The 19,913-nt window shown below is 41.2% G+C and overlaps 4 protein-coding genes across 5 annotated transcripts in view; 3 read left to right on the plus strand and 1 right to left on the minus strand.

The window, feature by feature from the left end:
• LOC115746805 overlaps positions 1-19,913 on the plus strand; it is a 959,385-nt gene that overhangs the window by 244,515 nt on the left and 694,957 nt on the right. The window lies entirely within an intron of this gene.
• LOC115746782 (basic leucine zipper 34-like) lies at positions 2,739-5,706 on the plus strand. The gene is made up of 4 exons (XM_030682695.2): positions 2,739-3,955; positions 4,278-4,368; positions 4,494-4,620; positions 5,201-5,706. The coding sequence occupies exons 1-4, from the start codon at positions 3,330-3,332 to the stop codon at positions 5,422-5,424; spliced, it is 1,068 nt and encodes a 355-aa protein (XP_030538555.2). The 5' UTR covers positions 2,739-3,329; the 3' UTR covers positions 5,425-5,706.
• LOC115746786 (PLASMODESMATA CALLOSE-BINDING PROTEIN 5-like) lies at positions 12,575-14,224 on the plus strand. 2 transcript variants are annotated; one of them, XM_030682701.2, is made up of 3 exons: positions 12,575-13,013; positions 13,184-13,211; positions 13,363-13,699. In XM_030682701.2, exons 1-3 carry the CDS (start codon positions 12,677-12,679, stop codon positions 13,385-13,387), a joined length of 390 nt encoding a protein of 129 aa, XP_030538561.1. In that variant the 5' UTR covers positions 12,575-12,676; the 3' UTR covers positions 13,388-13,699. The 2 variants fall into 2 exon arrangements, with proteins under 2 accessions (XP_030538561.1, XP_030538560.1); XM_030682700.2 differs by lacking the exon at positions 13,363-13,699 and adding an exon at positions 13,706-14,224 and having other exon boundaries at positions 12,586-13,013.
• On the minus strand, positions 15,878-16,925 carry LOC115746784 (E3 ubiquitin-protein ligase ATL41-like). Its single transcript, XM_030682697.2, has one exon. It carries the CDS (start codon positions 16,762-16,764, stop codon positions 16,033-16,035), a length of 732 nt encoding a protein of 243 aa, XP_030538557.2. The 5' UTR covers positions 16,765-16,925; the 3' UTR covers positions 15,878-16,032.

Consider the following 19,913-nt stretch of genomic DNA (forward strand, 5'->3'; position numbering starts at 1 on the left):
CGGAGAGAAAGAATGGCGGTTAAGAGTTGCCCGTTTTGTGACCCCTCTTGTGACACTGCTTGATACAAAACGATGACTCGACGTTTTACGTCACTATTACAGTCGAGTAAGAATGTTCCAACATGGCAAGAGAGGGCCCAATAAAGCACAGCTTAGGGATGGACTGATCGTCCCGAGCCGACCACGCTTTGAATGATAGCCAGGGATTCTTATTAAGTCCATTCGATTTTTAGTTTCATCTAACATGGAAATTGGCTGAAAGTGTTATTGAGAGGTGGCAAGTCAATGGAAAGGGAGTTTGCACACGATCTTGATATCAAGGATCCTTCACTCTCATAAAATCACAGTTCAGAATCTTCAGATGGTGTGGTGGGTCATCTCCTAATTCCCCGAGGTAGGGTAATCTCTTCATGGGCAGTCACTGAAATGTCCATCTATATCCACATCAAACTGGCATTGTAGGAGAAGTGATCAAAGCTTTAACATATAATATTTTCATGAGTTTGAGCATGCCCTGATTTTTTTATTAACTTTAATTATTCTGGACGAATTCAAGACTTTTTGAGAATGGTGGTAAGCATGTTGCTCCAATTAGTACGGTGGACATCATATGCTTATGAGAATCTACACGATTGAATTGGAGTGAATTGGAAGGCTTAATCACCAATTGATTACTCAATGAACTGGTCGATTTGTAAATAACGGACACCTCTCTTTAATGGCATGAGTGCTTATGTAGTGAAAATTTATCTAGGTTTTTTTTTTAACTATTTAACCCTAAACAATTTCATAATTTTTAAGGGAATATTCCAAATAAGGGTATGAAGTGCCCTCATTTTCTGAAAAAAAAAAAAAACTGAAGTGGATTTTGTTTCAAATAAGGACTTGAAGTGTTTTCATTTTCTCAAATAAGGTCTTGAAGTGGTTATGACATTCTCAAATAAGGAACTAACCTTACCGGTTGATCAATGGCTTTTTCCGTTCTTTAACTTTTATATATATATTTTTCTTTTCCCATTTCCTTTTTTTCTTTGTTGCAACAGGCAAGGGTCCCAACCCTTGCCTAGCCCTCGCCGGTGATCATTCATCACCTAAGATTGGCCATCGGGGAAAAGGGAGAGAAAAAGGAAAGAAAAATGGAAACAATAAAAATATTTAGAAAACATTAAAGATGAAAATGCCCTGGCCGACTGAAAGATTTGGCCCGCCAAAGAGATCAAGCCCTTCTATTTGACATTTCAAATTCTTATTTGGTATTTTCCTTAGTTTTCAGTCTTTTATCGATAAAAGTGTGTAGCGGATAATTCCTTTTTTTTAACTTTTTTTTTCCTAATGTTGGGTGTTGGACACGAGATGGTTTGATTACTTCATCGACCTCTACCTTTAAAAACTTTCAATATCCACTTCAATTTTCCCCCTTTTTTTTATATTTAAAACAAGAAAGAATTGTTTAATAAGCATTAAAGAAAAGGGGGAATAAGTAATACCCTCACATGCCCGAATCCACTTGCGTCGCCCAAACAATGATGGAAAAAGAGAAAAAGATGATCATGATGCTTTCATTTGCTGGGTCACTTTCTTGAGATGGAAGGGGGAGTGGGGAGTAAACTATGCACACTCTTTCTCTCTAATCATGATTATCATTGCCTTATAATAATCAGGTTAAGGAATTGGGTTAGTTTAAGAGCGAAGTACAGAAGTTCCAAGATGGGGCTGATGGGTGGGAAGGAAGGTGCTGAGAAGGAGCTCGAGAGAGAGATGAAAAGAGGAAGGACACATAACCCTACATGTGAGCGTGGTTTGGGGACAAAGCAAAAAGGAAAAGCTTAGTGCATGCAAACAATTCACATGGCCTGACATGATCCTCTCTCTCCACAATGTTACACACAGCTCATGCCCCAAAAATCCCACTACTCCATCTTATAATATAACGTGTGATCTCTAATTTGTTAATCTTTCTCCCTTTGCCATACTTTGATGTACGATTGATGTAGGCAAGGTGTCGAGTCCATCAGTCCGGGGTTCTCCCGATGCGATATGTGTTAGGAGCGCATAGAAGCCCGATACTTCATCTAGGGGGCGAAAGCAACAGCATAAATGGCCAGAATAGAGCAAACGAAGTGAATAAGCAGATGTCTAGGTGCACGAGGCTCATTCGATTCATTCCGTTTGGCCCCTTCAATGGTGAGCATGTGGCGGTAATCCTACCCCGGACTGTCGAATCGGGTCCGATCCGAAACTGACTCACGAATCGGGTCCCATTAGTCTTGGGGGTCAAAAAAATGGGAGACCCATGGATATCTTTTGTCACTCTGTGTGCTCTCTCTTGCTGTTGCACATGCTTCATGGGAATTATGAAGCTTGCTAGCTAGCTAGCAAAGGACAGTACCCACCATGCATAGGCCCAACATAATGTATTGTATAAAAACTGAGCCACAAGATGGGTGGACCTCACTCGCGTCCACATGAACTCTTCCCTCGTCGAGACATCAGATCATGCATGGCCGATTGGATCGGGCGGCCAGAGATTGGGGTGGGGGGTATTGCAGAGGAATGTTTCCATTGTGGGATATGTGAAATAACCACAGCTGATACTGATACTGATAATGATAATGATAGATAATAATAATAATAATAACAAGGAGACTATAATAAGAAGAAGATGATGAAGATGAAGATGGAAGAAGCCACCACCACCACCAGTAAAGAGGGAGGTCACAAGGGCACGTGGGGTTGCAGATTCCTCCCCTCTCTCCTTCCTTTCTCTTTGGGGGGTTCTGATAATAAAAACTACTGAGCGACTTTCCAGTAATACCGTTGAGTCCCAACCTCCCTCCTCCAGCTGTTCCATAGCTGTCCAATCTCTCCCCCCATGTGACCCCACTGCACATCCCCACAGAGAGAGAGAGAGAGATTGTTTTTCTGATAGATTTATCACCATCATCATCAACAAGCCCAGATCAAAAGGGGGGGAATTTGATAAGAAGGGACCAGAGCCCATGAAGAAGACTAGGATGATGTTCTCTTCTTGTTGGTGTCCTTGCTGCTTCCCTTCTGCAGGAACATTCTCTCCCTTGTGAGTTGTATTTATATGGAGCTCCCTTAGAGATCATCATTCGGTTTGGTTGTTCTTGTGTCAGTTGGAAATTTCCTTGGGATTGGTGTGGTGTGTGTCCCTCCTCTCCTTCTGTTTTTTCTCCCCCAGCTTTGGCCCTTAATTTTAGAGGGATTGCAACCGATTTTGATCCAGTTAAGGCTGTCTAGCAGTTAGCATCTGTTTGGATTGGGGGTGGCATTGTGTGGCATTGTGTGGCGTTTTGGATTATACAATGGCACAGTTGCCTCCTAAGATCCCAAACATGACCCCCAGTTGGCCTGACTTCCCCCTCCACCACCACCAGAAATTCCCCTTCATGGGGCCTCACCAATCGCCCCTCGTCCTCAATCCGGCCACTGCCGCCGCCCAGAACAACCCTTCTTGGGTCGATGAGTTCCTCGACTTCTCGGCCGCCCGCCGTGGGTCCCACCGCAGGTCCGCGAGTGACTCCATCGCCTTCCTTGAGGCACCCCCGCTGCTCGAGCATTGCCGGAACGCAAGCGCGCCGGGTTCCGGAGCCAACAGCGGCGGCGGCCACAACCACCACGAGTTTGACCGGTTTGACGACGAGCAGTTCATGTCGATGTTCACCGATGAGATCTCCCCGTCGACCGTGGTGGTGGTACCCCGGACGGGGTCATCGTCGAACCCATCATCGCCGTCCGATCACAACAGCATCAACGAGGAGAAGCAGGCGGATCAGAAGCACCACCAACAGCAGCAACAGCAGCAGCAGCCAAAGAATGAGCCTGAGGAAGTCCAAAGCCCCTGCCAATCTGACTCACAGGCCACCACTCCACCCAATTCAAACCCAGCCAATTCTGCCGAGAGGATCATTGATCCCAAAAGGGTCAAGAGGTAACCATAATCATTCAACACCATTCACCACAAAAATTCATCTCAAACCAATTAAATGACCACGGATTATTACAATGCAGCTGACAATAATTGATGATAATAATTCTCTCCTGTTGTCCTTGGTTATAAATATTCATCATCAAGCAGAAGCGGCATGCTATCTCAGAACATGCATGCAATTACTCCTTTCTCATTAAAACAAGCTAGAGTAGGGTTTACTCTCGCAGAATAATGCATTGAGTTTGACTCATAAAACAGGTTTTGAGTGACAATTCTTTTTTCCTTTTTTTTTTTCTGGGTGGGGATTTTGGGATGGAATTAGAATCTTAGCAAACAGACAGTCTGCTCAAAGATCAAGGGTGAGGAAGCTGCAATACATATCGGAGCTCGAACGTAGCGTCAACTCGTTGCAAGTACGTACTTAACTGAAGAACCACTGTCATTTTTGTATTACACATGGATTGATGGAATGGCCGAGAATTAGCGTCGACTGCGCGTGACATTTGATTTTGTTTTTCGTGCATGACCGCCATTGAAGGCCGAAGTTTCAGTGCTGTCGCCAAGGGTTGCCTTCTTAGACCATCAACGCTTGCTCTTGAACGTGGATAACAGTGCTCTCAAGCAAAGAATCGCAGCTTTGGCCCAAGACAAGATCTTCAAAGATGGTTAGTGAATTATTATGCCCCCCTTCCAATTTTTTCCGTATTAAACTTACTTATCACCGACTTTGCAATTATATCTCTAAGTTCTGAAGCAAAACATGTGTGAGCTCATAATAATCTAAATAATGCTAGGTATACTAAAACTCGTTCATACAGTCGGTATATACTAATTAAGCGATATTAATTAGAGATGCTCGTATAAAGTATTGACTAGGACTCGCTTGTTTAAACGCTTGCATCGATTTTCTATGCCGGTTTTGTTATTTACAAATGTATGCATATTAATCTAATGAGAATATAGATAGATACCCATTATGTCTATTGATCCTACATTGAATTTGCAAGGGAGGAACATTGACTTTTTAGCCTAATGATGATCAGTTTCGATATCAGATCGATTACATGTGGGAATGGAACATAATCAATAGGACAGGTACTCGTGCATGCATGTGTTCTCCCCACGTACGAACATGTTGCTTGTTTTGCATACCAATACCACCACCACCAATAGTTAAATTTAACTTTTTTGTTTCTTTTCTCTCATTTTTCTTTGAATTATTGAAATTATTTTCCTTTGTTGCAGCACATCAAGAAGCATTGAAGAGGGAAATAGAGAGGTTGAGGCAAGTTTACCACCAGCAAAGCCTCCAGAAGATGGAAAACAACAACAGCAACAGCAACAACAACACCAACAACGACGCATCCGCACCATCTCCTCCTCCTCCTCCTCCTCCTCCTCCACCTTCATCGTCTAAGCCCAACAATCCTCCATTGGAGCACAGTAAGGAGCAGCTTCTCAGCGCCTGACCTTTTTTGACTCCTGTCCCCAGCTTTGTACCTTAACATTACTATCATTATTCCCCCAAGTCTAACTTTTTCCCCCCAGAAAAAAAAACAAAAAGGGGACAGAGAGAGAGTGAAATTAGCCTTCCAAGTTCAACTCTTTTTTTTTTCTCCTTGAACTTTCCAACATAAAATGATCTCCTTCCATCTAATTGGGTATTCATATCTCTATCTATATCTAATATTTATGGAAAAAAAAAAAAGTTGGGTATTCATTGATTTTTTTATGTGGAAATTCCATGTGTTGAGCCAGCTTGATGGGCTCGTCTTCTCCTTCTCCTTCTCCCTCTCTCTCTCTCTATCTCTTGCTCTCTCTTTCGATCTGACGATGATCTGTGAATTCACGTGATGTGTCCACATCGCGTGGGGACCGATCAAAGGCGACATGATTGGAGGTCAGAGACAAACACGTGCAGCTGTGATTGAAGGGAGGAAGAAGAAGCGGGGAAAAGGAAAAGAAAATGGTTGATGCTTTGCTCTCTCGAGATGTAAAAAAAAAAAAAAAACAGAGTATAAAATGTTGTCTCCTGCTTTATCTGATTAGGTAGGGTGTGGTGCTGGTGGTGGTGATGATTGTGTATTTTTAATTTATTTAATTATCTTATCATCCAATTAAATTTTCTCTTTTTTTCTCCAAAAAAAAAAAGAGTTGTAAGTTTTTGAATTTTGAGTCATGTTGGAGGGTAGTGGGTTTTGTGTTCTTAATTTTCTCTTTTTCTTTTTTTTCTTTTTTTGAATTTATTTTGACCTTGCAGTTGGGGGAGGATATGATGTTTTGGTAGAATTTATTTTAGACTCGTGTAACTTTTTTTCACTTTCGGTGCATTTGGTCCGTCGATGTAATGTGCATTTAGTGTTTATTTGAGATGTGATATTGCAGAAATTTGTAAATATTAAGTTCTGGTGCAAGCCTTTGCAGTAGATGATTGATTGTCGCCAAACTTTACAAGAAACGATCAGCGTAAACGGAAACTATAAACATCGTTTGCTCCTGTCGATACCAAAAAAATGTCCAAGTGTTGTAGCCGACCTGTTAGAAGGTATCGGCGGAGAAGAAAATGGCCGTGTTGAGAACAATTAGTCGAAATGGTGCAGATGGTCGACAAGAATGCTGTCTAGAGAGGATTCAATTTGATATACTCTAAGAGTTGGAGCAAACGTTCGTAAAACGAGAAAGACAGCTTCGGCTGGGGAAGAGTGCGAGATGTAACTGTCAAGGTGGTGGAGTCGATGTAACATTTATAGTAGCGGATATAGTGTGACTAATGATAGCTGCATGTAGGATTAGGCAGATATTCGTAGGTTTAAATTCAGTAATTGTTTATGTCACCATCGATTATTTATTATAAATATCCAAGGGCATTTTTTGTAAAGGATCTCTAAACTCAACGTATTTTTAAAATTTATTTTTTGTCCTGTAATTCACAATGGGTGTCAAAATCGAACTGGAAAATCCAACCGAATCGCTAACCGAACTAAAAATTTCGTGTGTTTCTGTTCAGCTCGATATTTAGTTTAGGTAATTGAAAAATAACCATTCTTTTTTTTCTAGTTCATTCGGTTAGGTTAACCAAATCGCACTAAAAATCTCCAAAATAACCAAATCTCTTCTCGAACCCCGTCGAACCTCAACCCCAAGAAAGGAAAAAAAGAAAAGAAAAGAAAGAAAAAAGAAAAAGTAAAAATATAAATCCAAAATCGAATCGAACTAAATTTTTGGTTCATTTCATATTCAGCTTAGGGCGAGATTTGGTTCAATTCAAGCTTATACCCCCGATGGTTCGGTTCGATTCAATGTTTTGAAAAATAACATCGAACCAAACCGAAATATTGACACCCTAATTTACATCGCTTGTAACTATTGCTCTTGGTGTTCATACTTTAAACTTCTTGTCTTTTATTTTCTTGTTCAAAATCAGCGAAAAACCCTACACAACTTTTGTCAATTTACTCATTGATTTATTCAATTTCTAAAAGGTACATCTTCATCGTTTCAGTGAAACATTTATTGGTATGCCTAGTGACACACATTGTTAATTCGAGGAGATTACGATAAGAGGAGCAAGAAACTAGCAAGAGTCCGACAATAATGCTATTGCTGGCAACAACAACTCATTACCACAAACTGCTAATGAGTCTACCGCTCACTTAGAGTACTCAATCATCGGAAAAGCATTAAAGGGTAATCAACAGGGAGGTGTCGATCTTGTGGGTTTGGTTTGACTTTGCAAATGGACTTTGGGGTAATGCAAATACCTTTTAACTCTAGTGGGTTTGGAAAAATGCAAATAGGATTTGGTAAAAAATACTTTGAAAAGCAACTTTGGCCTAATTAGTAGTTGTCAAGAAAAATTTGTAAATGAGCTTTCTTACAATATTTCTTTTTAAATAAAATATAATTAAAAATAAAAAATAAAAATCAAACCTAGGGCAAAGAGCGACTGCAGCTAGCGAGCCGGATCTGGTGTCGGCAGCGGTTAGGCGAGGACGCCCGGGGTCGGGGGACCTCCGGCGATGGTTGCCCGGGCTAAGTGACACCAAGTGGTTGTCGCACGACCTCGGCAACGATGCATGAGGTCACATGACCCAGGTGGCCATTGCACAACAAAGGGGATGGCCGCTTAGGGTTGGACGACCCTCGGCTAGGGTCGCCCGGGCTCACACCGCACAGGCAATGGCCATGGCAAGCCGGATCCGGCTCACCGGCAAGTTAGGATTTCATTTTCTTTAATTTTTTTTTAAAAAAATTATTTTTAATTAAAAAAAATGAGGGGCAAGATCGAAATTTGAAAGAAAAAGTGAAAATATTTTTGAAAGAAAAAACCATAGCTCAGCATTTTCCCAAATATTGAAAGCTCAATTCTGGGTCTTACCAGAATTGAGCCTGCAGCATTTGGATAAATGCTAAGCTATGATTTTTTGAGCTTTCAACATTCTCAACGCCAACTTTTATTCCAAAGCTCCTTGAGAATGGTTGCCAAACACCTTGCATTTTCCTCAAGGGGCTTTGGAGCTCCAATGGGCTTTGAGAAAGCTAAACCAAACTCACGCTAAGTCACTCCAGTGGAGAATAGCTGAGGGAAGTTAAACCGAATTCCAACATTGTGACAATTATACGGGGTTTTTTATTTTGAGGAATAGCTAAACTACATAGCAAACTACATCGTGAGCCACATGTCAAATCCGATCGAGCCAGTGGCCATCAACGCTCTAAAATGAATAGAAGTATGGTTGGCCAATTTAATCCTTCCATTTAATGCAACCTAGTTTGCTGAGAAAGTTCCACATGAATTGGGTATGAATAGGGGTATGGTTAGGCCTTTTTTTTATTATAGGAAATCGTATTCCCAATGGATGGATAATCATCTTTTTCTAGAGATTTTAAAGTCCCCGACTTTGCTATTTTCACCGGCAAAGAGAATAGGTTGATTATTGTGCTCATCGATCGATTTACAGCTGAATGTCGAGAAGCAAGAGCAAATGAGTTTTGAAGACTTAGATTATTCCCTTTGTCTCTATCAAGACTACTTTTACTTGACACGCAAATCTACCGCCGAATTTAGTAAATTGTTGGGATGAGATGGAGAGATAATTCAATTCCGAGTTCTATTGAGCGATATGTGAAGAATCAATCGTTGACTTAGCAAGACTATATCAATACCACTATGAGTTTATCGACTAGTTTATTGCTCGATTTAAGAAGGCCAAAAATAGATAGATACTTGCTTCACTTTCTGAGAAAGAATTTACAAATTTGACATTAAATGGATTGGATTTTGATATAAGAGAAAGCCTTAAAACTTTGCCGATCCGATCTAACTGGCGATGACAGTGTATAAGTATGAGCGAATAAAAGAAAGAGATAAGAGGGTTGTATGAAGACGTTACACAAAATGTGACTTTGATGGAAAGATATGAGTCAGGTGATGAATTTAACAAAGACAAACATATTGAAATAGCTATAACAAAAATGTTACTCGACACACCTCGCGTTTGTCTATCCTTTGTTTTTTTTTTTTTTTGGTCCAAATGTTTGTCCATCCTTAAAACCCTCGAAAACAAAAGAAATAATAATGGTTAAGGTGACGAAATCTTTCATTTACTAAGCCAAGTAATTCCAAGTAAAGAAGACTCAGTAAACAAAAAATATTGCAAGTGGGACCATTCATGGAGCCATTACATAATTTAATGATATCGTTTTAAGGAAACCATTCAGGAAGCAATTCGGCAAGGAAAAAAAATTCAAACTTCTGACGATAACGGGGTATATGATGACTCATGATAGGGAGTGTATGTTGACGCAAAAAAAAAAAAAATGCCTAAGCTTTGGGGTCGACAGTTTATTTAACAGAAACGTGCTAGAGGTACAAGAGGCGCAGAATATGGTAATGTCGAGAACAATTAGCGGACATTAGAGCAGTTGGTCAACGAGAAGACGCACTTTAGTTAACAGAGGTTTCCACGAGAATAGTCAAGTGTTAGCGCAAAGAGTAGGTGAATGAAGAAGACCAGTTTGGCGAATCGGGCATAGCACAGGACGTAACAGTAACCGTAACTGTTACGGTAGTAATATTAAGCCATAACTGTCAAGACAGTTGAGTCGATATAGCGCTCAAGATATGCGTACGTTAATTTCTTAACAAGTAATACGTTCAAATATATGAATAATTAAACACTCGACCGAGTTGAGAATTTGCGAGCTTGCCAAGGTACTCTAGTAGCTTGACCTTGATCCGAAATCAAATGAGTTGATCTCGAGTAGAATAAGTAATTGCAGGAGTGAAATATTGCTATAATTTGAAAAAACAAGGAGCAAGCCCCAACCATTAAAAAAAGAGAGAAAAAAATACATATTTTTTATATTTATCGGATCACACAAAGGGATTCACAAATAAAAGCGCTAGGGCTACAACCAATCCATAAATTGTTAACGCTTCCATAAAAGCCAAATAAGCAATAAAGTATCTCGTATTTTTCCCTCTGTCTCGGGCTGTCTTGCGATACCTTATGCAGCTCGGCTCGCAGCAGTGCATTGACTAATTGTAGGTCCAATAGAAGCAAGCCCAACAACTAACCCAGCAGCAATAACGGAAGCAGCAGAAATTAGTGGATTCATAATAAGTTATTTGATTTCGAGTACCTGTCGACATCGAGCCGAACTATTTGTGAGTAACTTAGTTCGATCCACCCCGTGCAAATCTCACAAATTGACTTGCCAAGATGGGCTGGGTTCCATCTAGATGGCCTATGATTGTGGGCTTAAGAAGAACAAAATCCTAGTACGATAAACAACTTTGGGCCAATCGACCCAACAAATATGAAGACCACGAACAAGACATCCCATTCCCAAGCAGCAAAAGAGGACCCCATATTAGATAGAGATTGCATTTTATCATCTTTTTAATAAGCAATCCCACTTATGAACTCTTTTTCAACTTGTTGACACCGCAAATCGGTTTGGGCTGCAAATGGTTATAAAGCCCACGAGAACATTAGTTCGTATAAAAGCCCGCAAAAAGGTATGTGTTTGGTGGCAGAGAGCACGCAAACTGATCGGTGACACACCGGTGACATCCCGTGATCAGTATGTCGTGCCGACAATTATGAGGAGTAGTTGAGTTAGTGCTTTTAAACGTTTAGATGATAAGAAAAGCAGTTATCGAAGCAAATCCGAAAATTTGGGGATAAGGTGCACGAGTTTTAACCGCAAGCGCCGGTACGGTTATACTTTGTACTAGACTATAAATAGACGGAGACGACTCTTTGTAAAAGACCAATCAATCACAATGAAAAACACTTATCTTTTGCTCGGCATTTTACGTTACTTGCATTGCATCTATCTTTTTTATCGCACTTTACTTTGATTGTCCTGCCTATCTTTCGCCATTTATTTACTTCCTGTCCGGAATCGTCACGAAAAACCTATTAAAACAATAAATCCAAAAGCTCTACACTTTCCGGAGAAACACGGCCTAATAAAAAGAATAAAGATTATGAGAACAGATTTGTACTTGGGAGTTGGGACACACATAAATCTTGTAGAGAACACAAATATTTTTTTCTAGTCGGGCTTCGTCACTGAGGGATGTTGGGAGTGTTTTATGACGTGAGTAAGACACTTCTTCTTGTGTAGCATCTGTTAAACTGTGCAAATCAAACTTTAAGAAGGCAGACACCATGTTTTGTGTCTGCAATTCTTGAGGGTTGCTTCTGTGATCCCTGATCTTAAATTATTTTTTGGTATTGGGCCGCATGATTCTATCCTTTGGATGGACAATGAAGGCACACATCTTAAGAGTGCCCTTTGCATTTAAACTTAGCACGCTCTCTGTTGGAGTTCTAACGCTAAACTTTGCAGTTACACCAAAAGATAGCCCGCCGTGAGTTTTAATGCTTAAACTTTGCCCAAGGCACAAGGGCACGAAAATACACTTTCGAGTAGGCTTTGGACAAAGCTATTTGGACATAGAGCTTAGGCTCGAAAAGTTTTGTGCATAATTACCTTGTTACAAGTGGGGTTAAGCAAAGAGCGTACGCTCGACCTCACGGCCTGACTTGCCCATGAATCTCTCACTAATTTTATAACTCGTGTGACTCTGTTAGGAGTGCAATCAGATCTTATTTCTTATCACTCTTTTAACTTTAGTAAAACTCTTTCTATGACGTCTTCAGTCACTAGTTTCATCGATGTAAATCTAACATGTTTTTCAAAGCCAATCAAGAAAAACCCAATGCTGGTGTAGATAATCTAATTTGCTCGAGATCGGGCTTTGGATCAACAGCATAAGTCGACATCTCAGCTTCGGTTTTGCTATTTATGGCAATTTCGATGGACATGATCGAAATGTCCTGCAAGTTTCAAGGACTTGCTCGGACAAATTAACAGTTGGAGAAATGACTGTGCACAAAGTTCAAAGACCAAGTGTTCAAAATTATTATTTTAGTTTTGGGGTATGTAAAAAGACGAGGAATAAAAAAGTAAAAAGTAAGAGAAAACAGAGGTGTGGCCCACAAAACGACAGGCCCCAATTATCGGAAACGACAAGCTTCGGACCCCCTGGCAAGATGTCGCCAACTTGCTTTCACATGTCGTTTCTGCGTTTTGGGCACCGAAGTCCCTCTGTCTCCTTCCCCACCTTAAACGGTCATCTTTCTCGTTTTCCCCCCCTCACTGCCACTTCCACTCTCTCTCTCTCTCTCTCTAGAATTCTCCACGATGCGTAGACGTCTCTCCTCGCCCCTCGCCCTGCTCCTACTTGCCCTCCTGGCCCCCGCGTCGCGAGCGGCGACGGCCCCCGGCGTCGCGAGCCTGGAGCTGTGGTGCGTGGCCAAGAACAACGCCGACGACGCCTCGCTGCAGGCGGCGATCAACTGGGCCTGCGGGCTCGGGGGCTCCGACTGCGGCCCGATCCAGCAGGGCGGGCCCTGCTACGACCCCGCCGACATCGAGAGGTCGGCGTCGTACGCGTTCAACGACTATTACCTGAAGCATGGCATGACCGACGACAGTTGCAACTTCGCCAACACGGCGGCTCTCACTTCGATCAATCCCAGTGAGTGCGACGGTGTCTATTTCATTTGGGTTTTTGCTTAGGGTTTTGGATCTGACATTGGCCCGGCTTTATCTAGCTAGCCATCTTCTTACCAAACGGATACAATCGCAATCTTTTGATGTGATTCTGTTCTGCCATTAGCTAATTCATTTTTGTTTGTGTTGTTTCAGGTCGCGGCAATTGCAAGTTCCCCTCTAGGTAATAAAAGATGTGAACTTTCGTTTTCAAATTGCTGTATTCCGATGATAGTTACTGGTTCAATTTTTAGTCTATTTGTTGATTTGGTGTTGGCCCAATTTGATTGGTGGAAGCGTCTGTTCTTATGCACTTTTTAGTTGGTTGTCTTTAGAATAGAAAAAACCTGTCTTTGGTGATTGAAGAATCTATAATTAGATAGGTCCTAATCAAGTCAGCAATGGATGAAATGTTGGTATTCTTTTCGGTCCGGATTTAGCGCTATATTAAGAGTCGAGGGCCTTGTATTTGACAGTGTAACGAATATGGTGATTGTGGCACTTTGAACGCTCAGTTTGAAGAAGTTAATTGCTCTTGTAGGAGCTTCCTGTTAAGTGATATTGATTAGCCTCTTGAAATAGATAAACTGAATATTCTCTCTTCTAAGTGTAGGTGCAGAGAAAAAATAGTATATGGTACTAATGTAGAACAACGGTTTTTATGTTTCTGTGGGACAGCTTGTCGGTTAACAATGGCAGTCTTTCCGGTGCATCAACGGCGGTTGGAGTTCAGCCCGCCTATGACAATTTGAGCGGCTGCAATCGGATTGCTATCCAGTGGTATTCTTTCGTAACCATGAGCATTTGTTCGGTGCTGTTACAATGGTTATTTAGTGAACATTGGCGATGAGAATATCCGTGAGCACTTCTTCAAAGCATAATGAAAAGTGCATCAGTGGATTGGCGTAGTTAAAGCATTTCCCTGTCTGGTATTCAATCAATATCTTGATCTAGGTTAGTGAGATTTTGTTCCCCTAGTATCTTTGTACCATGATGTATCTGATGCCTGTAAAGCGTTAATGAGGATGAAATCAGAGGCCTCTAACTGAGGTTATAATCGCGGACACCATTTTCCTCTTATTCCTACATTAATCTAGGTATAATTACTGAAAATGTCGTCACTTAATGGCTATTATTGCTGACTTTCCAGGGATTGCATTACCATCAATCTTATTCACTTGAGTTCCTTGAAGCTCTGCAGACATAACTGTCCTATGTTGCTGAGTTCCTTCTACTTCTGTTTCTGTTCATGTCCCACTTTGACATTGCCAATGCTATGGTCTCCAGAATATGGTTGAAAAAACTTGCCTAGATTGAAGGTTGATACAATCAGTTCAATGAACCGATTTTAAGAGTTAGAAATTCCAGCTAAAATTGAGGATCTTATTAGGGGTAGGAGAACCAAAACTATCTCATGCTTCCAAATCCTTCATCTCATCCTAATGCTCATTTAACTCTTTCAAGTCCCATGCCAAAATCTACATCCTGCAACTCGATCAGGGGAAGGCACTCGCTGCCTTTGGAAGGTCCCGTGTCATGCTAGTGTCACTTGCCTTTGCTGCTTTCTCGTCATCGATCTGGAAGCAATGGCCCTATCAGCTATGGGGGAGCTAAACTTAGTGTCGAGATCGAGAGAGAGAGAGAGAGAGAGAGAAGACAAGGGGCTGTGCAACCTTGAGGCATGGCGGTGGCTTGGACTAAAGGCAACGGTGGTGGCGGGCAGGAGAGGCATCTCTCTGGATGTTGAGAGAGAAAGCGAGATGTGTGTTAGTGTGTGGTGGGGATTTTGTTGGTTCGATTAGTAGAAATGCGATTTGCCAAGAGTGTACCAGTTTGGGATTTTTTGTAGTAAAAAAAGTAGTTTGGATATACTATACCTTCACCCGAGGAGATTATCAAGAGATAGTTTAAGTCCCAGTCCGTCAACGTATCCAGTTGGACTTACCATCACTCTAAAGTTGAAACCCATAGGTCATGGGCAAACTAAGATTATAAACTGCTCTACATCACATTAATTATTTGATGTGAGATTTTTTTAACAAAACCGACACATACTTCTTAATAGATTTAATTAAGATATGGTGAGGACCGAAATGAAAAGTGCATGCGCTGCAATCTTATTAAGGAGGCAGCACAGGAGACTTAAGTAGCATGTGATGGCTGTAATGTATGTTGTATGATAAATTAGATGCACGACTTTTCATAACTAATAAAGAGTCTACATTACATATCCCCGGACTGGACTGGTTGGATATGGTGGATGTACCACGGACCGTGATCGGTTCTATCCTTGGTCCTTGCTGGTACTTGCATAAACCGGCGAGCGACAAAATTCTTCCCTTTGCTCATCCTATAGGATAACCATATCCCCGGAAACGTGGATACTGAATTCAAGGTGATCCGATTTCGTGATCTCTGGACTAGGAATCGAATGGCTTTCGTTCGTGAACATGACAGAGATGCGTTCGGACAAAAGACAAAAAAAAAAATACAGAGTAAAAATCTTCTTGGGTGGAGCTCCATGTGACCGAGATAACGTTGTTAATACTCCAAATTAGAATACTTCCTACCGACCTACGACACAAGGAGAATCAAAGGTTTGACTTCATCCTCTTCGCTAACAACTGTTGTTTCTCTGTTTGACACTTGTGAATCCTCCTTTGTTTAAGAAAAAAAGAGAGAGCTGGGAATCGAATCACCAGCTTTTGTCAATGGCTGACAACGGTGCTCCATATGGAGACTTACCTAATGCTGTCCCCATTGACGATCTTGCCAACGTTTTTAGGTCAACAAACACGAACTCCTCCTCTGGAGGCCAAGCAATGAAAACATATTCGTTAAGCATCGTAATTCAAAATCCGTTTGGTTTTAGGAAGAAAATGTTTATACAAAATTTAACATGTAAATAACGTTTAATTTAACTGTAGTATGAGCAGCAACAGTGGAAAATTTTGAAAAAACTCCGTTGATTTTTGGCAGATGAACCAGTACCCATCGAATGATCTTCAGCACAGACTCTCTATATCTCCTATACCGTCTTCTGCCCCGCATGACGGCATCCTCCTTGACGATCTTTCCCGGCTGAGCATCCGTCGGAATGAACCGAACCGTGAACTCGATCCACTGACCTTAGCCGACGGCCTAACTGCCCCGTCGGATGTGCCCTCGATGCACGATGATATGGAGCTCGTGCGTTCCAGGGGTGGGGCAGTGGGTGCAGCCCCGACAGGTAGCTGCAGTTCCTGCTGGACTTGCGGCTCAGCCTCGGTGCGGCAAATCGGGCACGTCGGGTGCGAGCTCAGCCACCTATCGATGCACTCGACATGGAACGTGTGCTTGCAGTTGGGCAATTCCCTGGCCATCTCCCCATCCTCCAACGCGCTCAAACAGACTGTGCATTCCTCCAGCGTCACGCTCGCGGCCTCGTCCTGCGCTCCAACCCGTCGGAAGACGAACGCGGGCAGGGAAGCGATGACCAGCGGGTCGAGCCCGGACTTGGGCTGGTCCTCCTGGGAGTGCACGTGGGCCACGGTGAGGCCGAGGTCGCGGATGGCGGCCCGGCGGCGGGCCTGGCGGCGCAGGACATACCGCGCGTACAGGTGGAGGAGGATGACGAGGACGACGACAACCGAGAGGGAGATGATCGCGGTGAGCATGATCTTGCTGTTGAGGTCGTAGCTCTTTTTCCTTTCCGTGTGCCATGGTGGCATTTTCCCATCATCGGGGTCGGACTCCATGATTGCGTGACGAGATGCACAAACGGGGAGGGATGAAGAAGAAGGAGGAGGAGGAGGAGAATGGAGGAGAAATGGAGAAGAAGGCGTTGATGACGGATTTGGTTGTGAACTGAAGCTGGTGATTTGTCTGGCTTTGTTGCGCTTGCGCTTGACTTGTGGAATGCGTGGACACTTGGGTTACGTGAGGAGCCCCGTTTTTCAATAGGGTTGACTGTTGAATGTTGACTTGCCCTTCCATTGTTTTTTTTTTTAAAAGAATTTCTTTTTTTTTCCTGTATATTTTCTGTCTAAATGTTGAAAATGAAATATCTCATCGTTCATATTTTTGGGGGGCGTGTCGTTTTTACTTTTAATGTGAATGCTGATTAGTGGGAAAGCCGATTAAGAATTGAGGAAAGTCTGCAAAAAAAGTCATTGGTCAGCGGATTGCGGCGATTCCATCAAACTATAATGCAACTTTTGAAGTGTGAAATAAGATCGCTATCCAAATGTAGGCTAAAAAGCCTGTTTGGAATATCATTATATCACCCAGTCTAAAACGCTAAACACCCCCGAAATGAGAAAAAAATGTGCAAAATCTAGCCCGTGCTGTAATTGTTAGGTGTTGAAGTGCTTAAATATCGAGCTACACCTTCATCTCGTTAAGCTTTTAAACTAACCGGGCAGTGACATCATAAACTTTATATGGTATCGGATCGGGAGATGCTTTTACACTTGTTTGTAGTGATCTCGCAGAGTCTACATTATATCTAGTCGGGAAAGTTCCGAGTTTTAATCTTTCCAAGCTCGTTATTCGCCTCACTTATTATACGTTTTCAAGCTAAGTTCAAATTTTTCCCCGTCACCTTATTTGTCTTTCTTATCATGTGTTTTCACAATTAGTCTTTGGCCGTAATCCTCCCTACGCGTGAGGGGCAGTACCTAAATGTTAAATTAGATCTTTGTCCGACAAGTTAACTTTTAGATCGTTCGGTGGGAAAAGTCCCAAAAAGTCTTAAATCTATTGGATTACTATCAATTCAATCCTAAATCATTTTTTTGACCAAAAAAAAAAACCTAAACATTTTAATATGACCAAATTATTTATAAAACATTTGCATTTGTGCTAATTTTAGCCGAAAATAGTTGGCATAGATATCATCTATCCTACGTGGCATGAACAGCGTTGGAGTGGACAAATGTTTAATTTTTTTTAAAAAAAATTTATAATTTTTTCCAAAAAAATTTATTTCTTTTATTTTTTTTTTTCCATTGTGGCATGAACAAAACTATGGCATGAACAAAACATTTGCACTTTTTCTTATTTTTTTTGTTTTCTTCATTTGGTGTTCCCCCATTGTGGGAAAAAGAAACAAAATATATTAAAAATTAAATATTTGTAAATTAAATTGAAAAATCAAAGTCGGTAAGGCCGGCCATATTATTTTCGACCAAATTAGTTATAAACCTTTTGGATTTGTGCTAATTCAATCAATCAAATCAATTTTGGCCAAAATGAGGCCATAAATAATGATACCCTCACTTGACGTGGAATTTTTAGAGTTTCTTATGGTTTTTTTTTTTTTTTTCCCCTTGTGGGATCTGACCAATAGGCAAACAAGGGCCAATGACCCTCACTTGTGGCTGGCAGATCTACCAACAGGCCAAGGTGTCGTCTCTCACCTATGGCTGGAGATGGTCGATCGCGAGCCTCACAAGTTAGAGTTGGGGGAAAAAACAAAGGAAAGAAAATAATATTAAAAATTGAAAAAAATATATTTATAAATTGAAAAAAATTGTAACTTTTGTCCACGTCCGATTGAATCATGCCACGTAAGATAGTCAATGACCATGTTGGCAATTTATTATCAAAATTGATCGGATAGACTGAATTAGCATAAATACAAAAATTTTAGGACTAAATTGATTTAATGAAAAGGTTTAGGATTGAATTGGTACAAATACAATAGGTTTAGGAATTTTTTTTTATACTTCCTCCATCATTCGGCAGTAGTTTCATAAAATTTGACAGTAGGCATAAAAAGTCGCACATCAAAGCACTGAAAATTCTAGATTGATTCCTTAGTATTCCACAAGGAGGTTGAAAATAGATTACAAGCTTGACCGAGGGAAATAAGAACAAAGGTCACGTCCTGACATTTATTTTCCTTGCTGAGAAAATTCTTTGGGAGGTGTGTAACGGCTCTTCCCCTAAGAATCCAAAGCTTTTTCATTCTTCTTTTGTTCCTTGACCAGACTGTTTTTTTTATTGCTAATGTTTAATTTGTTTGGGATGAGTGCGCTTCACTAGTTTAATCATGAGGAATTTCCTTCAAAAGAATGAAATGTAGCTTCTCCAATCTCCAATTCGTAGAAGCAATTAACTTCAATCGACATATTGAAATTTTCACCACTCCACAGTGCGCTTCACTAGTTTAATCGCGAGGGATTTCATCCAAAAGAAATGTAGCTTCTCCAATCTAATTTTCCTCCTCCTTTTTTCATTGAGGACGTTCTAGACGAAATACTATAGTCTACGCAAATAAAATGGTGCTAAATTCAAGTTGTGGGGGGCAGAAAACTGATCTTTTCTTTCCATGCCACCAAAAATGTCAAGCACATCACATCCAATTAACTAGGATATGAACATGCCGTAAACTCTTGGGCATTGTACTTTGATTTCTTGTCGAGGATTGTGTTGCTTCGATGACTTTGACGTTGATTATGACTTAAGAAGACATCATTACTCCCGAAAGCAATGAAGTCATGCCCGAAAGATTTTATTGGCCCACCTGGTTTTCTTACTTATTGCCTTGATTATGACCAGGGACATCCGCCTCGACGACCTAGTTTTCGCTCCATAAGATGCTCCACCCATTGCCCAACCACATCGATCCGACTAAGATTTGAATTATGTAGTTAATACTCTGGAGAATTAAATCATTTCTCATTATTGTAGGGCTCGACACTATTCGGGCTTGGGTCGAGCCCAATATGGGCGGCCCAAGTTCAAAACCCAATAGGCCTTGTCTCGTCCCACGAGCAAGTTGGAGTAGTTTGACGATTCACAATGATGAACTTTCTTTTCTTTCCTAGGCATTTCGAATAGGTATCTTACGATATCTGCTTAGTTTGCTTGGTGTCCAAAGATGGACTTCAGTATAACCAAA

Source organism: Rhodamnia argentea, chromosome 7 (assembly GCF_020921035.1).
Source record: "Rhodamnia argentea isolate NSW1041297 chromosome 7, ASM2092103v1, whole genome shotgun sequence".
Classification (NCBI taxonomy): Eukaryota; Viridiplantae; Streptophyta; class Magnoliopsida; order Myrtales; family Myrtaceae; genus Rhodamnia; species Rhodamnia argentea.

Bases quoted from the DNA above. Each gene is read 5' to 3' on its own strand.
- LOC115746782 (XM_030682695.2), top strand. From the start codon at position 3,330: ATGGCACAGTTGCCTCCTAAGATCCCAAACATGACCCCCAGTTGGCCT. The intron at 3,956-4,277 runs GTAACCATAATC...GGATGGAATTAG, and splicing joins GATCCCAAAAGGGTCAAGAG to AATCTTAGCAAACAGACAGT. The intron at 4,369-4,493 runs GTACGTACTTAA...CCGCCATTGAAG, and splicing joins GTAGCGTCAACTCGTTGCAA to GCCGAAGTTTCAGTGCTGTC.
- LOC115746786 (XM_030682700.2), top strand. From the start codon at position 12,677: ATGCGTAGACGTCTCTCCTCGCCCCTCGCCCTGCTCCTACTTGCCCTC. The intron at 13,014-13,183 runs GTGAGTGCGACG...GTGTTGTTTCAG, and splicing joins TCTCACTTCGATCAATCCCA to GTCGCGGCAATTGCAAGTTC. The intron at 13,212-13,705 runs GTAATAAAAGAT...TCTGTGGGACAG, and splicing joins AATTGCAAGTTCCCCTCTAG to CTTGTCGGTTAACAATGGCA.
- LOC115746784 (XM_030682697.2), bottom strand. From the start codon at position 16,764: ATGGAGTCCGACCCCGATGATGGGAAAATGCCACCATGGCACACGGAA.